At 34.5% G+C, this 6,425-nt stretch overlaps 1 protein-coding gene across 4 annotated transcripts in view; it reads right to left on the reverse strand.

Moving 5' to 3' along the window:
* Positions 1 to 6,425, reverse strand: part of LOC122806216 (bile acid receptor-like) — a 428,707-nt gene that overhangs the window by 250,514 nt on the left and 171,768 nt on the right. For 3 of the 4 annotated variants that reach the window (XM_044076450.1, XM_044076451.1, XM_044076453.1), the window contains one exon: positions 1,372 to 1,511. In XM_044076450.1, the coding sequence (XP_043932385.1) occupies positions 1,372 to 1,468 (97 nt within the window). In that variant the 5' untranslated portion in view covers positions 1,469 to 1,511. Of the gene's footprint in view, positions 1 to 1,371; positions 1,512 to 1,699; positions 1,774 to 6,425 lie in introns of those variants that run through there. The other variant, XM_044076452.1, reaches the window with a different exon arrangement.

A 6,425-nucleotide genomic window follows, 5' to 3' on the forward strand; every position in this document is an offset into this window, starting at 1 on the left:
GAAGTTAAATAGCACCACAAATTTTCTATCAAGAAGCATACTCTAAGCGTTAGTAAGTATGAAACTCTAACATCTGACATCATTAACTGACTGTAGTGGTCCTTGAGGAAGGACAGGGCAATTGTAAGAGACAAAGTCAGGGACTTTCTGTAACATAAGGGACAGCTGAGAGGTATAGGGATGTGTGTGTGTGTGTGTGTGTGTGTGTGTGTGTGTGTGTGTGTGTGTGTGTGTGTGTGTGTGTGTGTGTGTATGTCTGCCTGAATGTGTGTATGTGTGTGATGGCACAAATGAGGGGGTTGCCTATGCCAATGCAATGCATGGGTTGCCAGTTTTGATTAGCACAGCAAGGTGCTTCTTAGCACTTGCTGTAATGTCCAAGCAATTCTTATAGATTCAAATCAGCTGATAATGAGGTATTTTAAAATTGCTAGGAATAAAAACACAAGTGTAGCATTATAGTAAAACCAAACCTTCAAATAAAATAATGTTAGAGCCAGAGTCCAAGGAACTTTCCAAACAAGATATAAGGTATAAGCTATAAGGTATAACGTATAAAAAAATCCTTTTTTATACCTTATATCTTGTTTGGGAAGTTCCTTGGACTCTGGCTCTAGCATTATTTTATTTGAAGGTTTTATTTTAATATTGCTACTAATGTGTCTCTGAATCACTGTTTTTTTCACAGTCTAGCTAAAGGACCCTTTTTGCCACAGCACTTACTTCTCACAGCTGTTTTTTTTTTTGTTTGTTTGTTTTGTTTTGTTTTTTTTTTAATCCAGCACCTTAGACTTGGGGCTTTTCCAGGATTAAATGACATGACTAATATTAAATGTGTGAAGTCATCAAAAAATTGACAGTTCTTTGGTTCATACTAATCATATATTTTTATTAAAAAGTATTTAATGGGTCTAAGTTTTAAATTGTTCATTTCTGATTAAATCTGTTTATTAAAGAGACAAAGGCACAACAAAGGTTTCAATCCTGTGGTCCTTTTTAGTGTGTTTTTAGCTGGAATACTTGGGATCATATTGTAGACTGGCCTCACCTATTTTTAGATGACCTGGACATCACTACCAACTTAGAGACCTGCATTAATGAAATACTGTATTATAACTGTGTGAACTACCTTTCAAGATATTTGAGGTAATTATCTTTTAAGAGTTATTAAAAAAATTAAATGCTTTCAAGCTTACTGGTAAGTAAAAAAAACTATAATTGCTGACAGCCATGGCTGATTCTGTTAGCTGTTTTCTTGATTTTTTAAGATGTTTAATTGCGTTTTATTTCATTTATAGTTTCTCCTTTCTTATCACAGTTTTAGAGTTTGGTATTTTACGGTGCATGTATGTTTAGCAGATTATTACTTACCATAGTACTGTAAAGCTTCTGTAAGGCAGTATCCTTCTGGAACTGTTACATAGCTGTCTGCAGCCATGTTTTCTTCCAAATCACTCCACTGTCTCATTCACGTCACTCAGTGTTATTCTAATAATGACAAAACACTTGTCCTAGAAAAGAGAAAAAACAGTATTTAGATTACAGAAGAAACATGCATACTTTTACTTAGAAAATTATGTTACAGAAATCATAACATTCCAGTGTTTAATAAAATATATAAATACATCCACAGGGACTGACACCGCTTCACTAACACGAACTTTACTAGAATCACATTTTTCCTTTCTATAAGTTTTACCCTTTTCTCAGGGAATCCAGTACTGTCTCAGCAGTGCAAGTGTTGACATTTCTGGTTGCAAAGAGCACTCGGTTCATTTCTGTTCATGTAGGCCTTAAGTCAAACACAATAAACAAGCACCAGATTGTGAAACTGACACTCATTTCTGCAAATGCTTCTCTGGCTACTTTCAGCTCCTGTAACTTGTTAACTACAGCCAAGAAGCAATACATGCATGTATTATTTCATGCATTCACTGTAGCAGTTTGCCACAGCAAATGCAGTGTTCATTTGCCTGAATGCTGCCTATATTACTTTTGGTATTAATGATTTTGTTGTTTTTTTATTGACGGCAATGGATATTAGGCAAAAAGTACTTGTTTAATTATGAAAAGTTGCAGTTTATAAACATATCACAATAAGTGATCAAGGTAATATATTAAGAAGTGTATTTGCAGAAAGAAAATACATTCAGATTTGAGTATGAACACATGGTAAATAGTAAGGAATAATTAGGTATCTCATTTGAATACACAGATTAATGTACACACAGTGAAAAGGGAAATAATCTGAATATCACAATAAAATATCTCTTGCTTTCTTCACAGCTTCATTCTTCCAAACATGTATACACTACTCAGAACTTCCTGGTAAGCACAGAAACACCATATTGCCAGAGCTGTTCAGTCCACTGCCCCCTATAATCTGTATGAAATGTAGAAATATTTGTTGGGGGTTTCTTTTCTCCTACTGCATCATCCTGTTGCTCTCTACCCAGTGTACTACATCCATCACTGGGTCTAGCAATCGCCTCCTAACCTTCTGGACTTTCTCTGATAAGGCTGGAGCTGGTGCAGATCTTAAGGATGTCCTAGGATCTAGCTGTCAACATTTTTGACTTACCTCATTACTCTCCTTACCTCACAGCCCAAGGGGTGGGTTTGCAGTGGGATCATGTGGTGTTTGGCTCTCATGTACACAGTAGCTCAGCCATGTCCCCAGCCTATTTCTCCCTTTGGACCCACTTCTCTGTAACGATGTCCCCAGCCTTCATCAGGTGTCACTAGAAGACACACCCACATAACTGCCCTCCCACCAGAGATGGTAATGTCCATCCCTTCCTGCCACTTAGTCAGTCTTCTGAGTAGCTAATTGAACCCGAGTCAGCTGGGCAGTAGTCAGGGTGTTATCCCTCTGTTCCACCAGAATAGCCTAAACTAGACATTTTAGCATGTCAATATACTTCTTAGCAAACCAGTGTATTTAATACAAAACTGTTCACGTAGATCACCAGAATGCAGTTCACCTTCAAAGAGCAAGATTCTGGGATTAGCAAACCCTCTGTGAACAACATATATCCTGGGAAGTGTCTGACCTAGCGCTTGAACTGGGTATACTCTGAGAAGTGGCACATTCTGTGATATTCATGATTTGCTTTTCATTTCCATGGTTCAGGGTACTGGATTTGACCTAGCCACAGGATTCTTGATTTCAACTGAACTCCACGTTTCCAGTATACATTGTCAGTGTCTCTTCTTTCAACCTTATAGAATGCCAGAAAAGTCTGCTATGTAAGGATTTCTGGGATCCTCTAAGGTCCTCATCCTTCTGTGTCATTTCAGAGGCTTACTGCATCAGCAATGGCAAGGAATTTGCCCATGGCATGCTGATTAGGGCAACTTTTTTGCAAATATAAATTTTTAAATTATATTTAAATTTGTGAATATAAAGTTTTGACTTGTACAGAATATATTTATTAGCACAAGTTTTTTAATATATTAATCAAGTTGCAATCACTTTTATTGTGAATTTTGTTTGCATACAGAAAAGGCTTTGTGAAGTGTGCTTTCACCTTTTAGTTAATTGTTTTAAAAGTTTTAATTGATTTGATTATTCAATTAATTTTAACTGGAGTTAGTATATAATATGATGTGACTGGGCATTCTGTGTTCATTTCTGAAGAAGTTGGTGACGAAAACGGATCTACAATAAAGCGTTAAAATCTTTGTTATTGGCATTTGGTGTTTCAGCAGTCTGCTACATTAACTTTAAGAAATTTGAAGAACTTATTGGTGCTGCCTTGTTCCAGTGGTGTCTTTTTTTCGTTTATTGGTTTCGTGGACACCTGCCTGTGTTCGTTTACAACTTTTTTGCAAACCTTGCTATATAAACCCAAAATTGAGTATGGAATAACAATATGGAAACCTTATAAGAAAAGAAGCATGAGTAAACTAGAAAGAGTGCAGAGGAAATATACCAAGGGGATCCATGGATGTGAACATTTAAGTTATTATGATAGACTAAATTATCTAAACTTGCACAGTGTCTCATATAGATATTTAAGAAGACACCTTATTCAGATATAAAGGGCATTTAGGGACAACTACCTCTGGGAATGTTTGGGGTTATCAGAAAGTAGTGGAGAATCATCAAATAACCTATGAAGAGGATTCTATAGGAATGAGAAGTGTACTAATTGGTTCTCTGAGAGAGCAGCTGATACATGGAACAGACTACCAAACTACATTAAGGAAAGTACTAGTTTAGATATTTTTAAGAACAGCCTGGACACTTATTATGGGAACAACTGTTTTGATAAATTGGCAGGCTAAAGGGGCATTGAAATATTTGTACATATGTATATGTGCTTTGATCTATATCTATTCCTTCCTCTGCCTTCTTGATATCATATGCAGCTATTCTTCCTTCTGCGGTTCCCATTCTAATGCTACCCACTACTTCTTTTATCAATATTAAGATTTCCTTAGTATTTCTTCTTTTCATTCTGTATACTCTGTCTTATACAACTTCTTTAATAACTGTGTCAAAACTCTTCTGATATATTGTCATCATTGTTTTATAATCAATGTTAAACACAGTTAACTGGTCTCCAATAACTTATTTCTTCTTCTTTCTCTCCTTTTCCATAACATTTTCTAAAACCCATGAATATTTACTCATTCTCTATTGCCTTTTTCATCCATTCATGTACAGTTTTTTTTAAGACACATTCTTTTTCTCTGTCTCCAGGTACTGTAAAACTCGTATCTTATTCTGTATATTTCTGGTACTATGTCTTTCCTGTCTTTACCTATGGCCATATCCAATTACCTTGTATTAATATCAGTTGCTTATTACATTGCTAATGCTTTTCACTCCCCATATATTTCCATTCCTTTTACCATGTTCTTACACATTTTTCTTATGTACTTATCTGCTGTTTCTGAATAACTCCTTATAAGCTTACCTCTCCCATCTTTTACTTCACTTATTATACTTACTATATTTTCATTAAAATTTTGCTGGTACTCTAAAAAAGGCTTACTTCCTTTTTGTATTCCCTTTCACTAAGTATTCATGTCTCTTTAACAAATCTTTCACTTTTAACATATTCATCTAATATATTTCTCTTGCTCTTTTATGTTGCCCACTTCCTCCTTCATCCACTGCCTTGTTGTACTCCATGCACATTTGTCTATAGAACTGTTTCCACAGTCATGCTAATTTGTCATGATCTCTTCACAAACTTTTTGTATTTGTTTTATAATTTATCTAGCCCTCTGTCCATGAATTGCAAAATGCCATTATTTCCTTACTGTCTTTAAATGATTTTGCTTTATTTTCTCATCACTTCAAGTTCTGTACCTACACCTGTTAACCATGTCAAACCTTTCCCTATTTTAATTATATTCTGTCTTCTCCAAACATTGGCATTACTGCAGTATGATCTATTAAATTCCTATGTTGTATTATAAAGTCCTTGAAAATAACACAGAATTTATTTCTGTCTTTACTCCTACTCTGCTGTACAGTTACACTCTTTCCCTACCTAATGTCATACTGAAGCTTTTCATTATATGGTTACAAAGTTTCCCATCTGCTCCTATTTTTTTACTGCCTCTTAAGTCATACTTAAATCATATAACATGACTAAATCTGTATTAATTCCTCCCAATCATTTACTTTTTCAAGTAACTTCTCCTTTTCCTTGCTGCCTGTATAACTGTACAAAAATAAGATTCTTCTCCTAGCACTTCATGCTAGGAATGCTCTCTCTTTTCACTTTCAAAAAGAATAGGGGTTGCTTTATCTCTCTCTCTCTCTCTCTCTCTTTCTCTCTCTCTCTCTCTCTATATATATATATATATATATATTTCTTTATTTTTAATACATCACATCCCTTCCATTCTGTTTACATTTCTACAACCTTTACAATATTTTCAGTATTTTTACATTTTCAATTTCTCTAACTTTAAAATCTTTATTTCTATTCCCTCAACCTTTTTTTCCACAACAGTCTTTGTTATTTCAGCCAACACATCTTCATTATTCCTATATTTATTACACAGAAATTTAACACATCTTCTTTTCCACAACACCCATCCTGTTACCATCAATATCCTGTCCCATCTGTCAACTTCACATTTTCATATTTCCCATACAATATTATATTCATGTTTATATTTCAAAAACATTCCCACTTATGCTAATTTTGGATTTTTTTTTCCGAAAATCTTCTTCCTTTTTATAATCCAAACAATAATGCCTTGTCGTTTATTCTTTACTGCAGTCTTTACATTTTCTGTTCTCTATTGTTTTATGTTTCAGACTATTTTTAATGTGACTTAATCAATAATAGTCTTCATAAAAATCTCCAGCTTCATAACAATTCTTCAGATCATTCCTTTCTGTTTTTACTGCTTTTTAACCTATCCTTATGATCTTTCCATGGATATATTAAATAATA

This window comes from Protopterus annectens, chromosome 7.part0, assembly GCF_019279795.1.
Source record: "Protopterus annectens isolate FY-2018-M chromosome 7.part0, PAN1.0, whole genome shotgun sequence".
Lineage (NCBI taxonomy): Eukaryota > Metazoa > Chordata > Ceratodontiformes > Protopteridae > Protopterus > Protopterus annectens.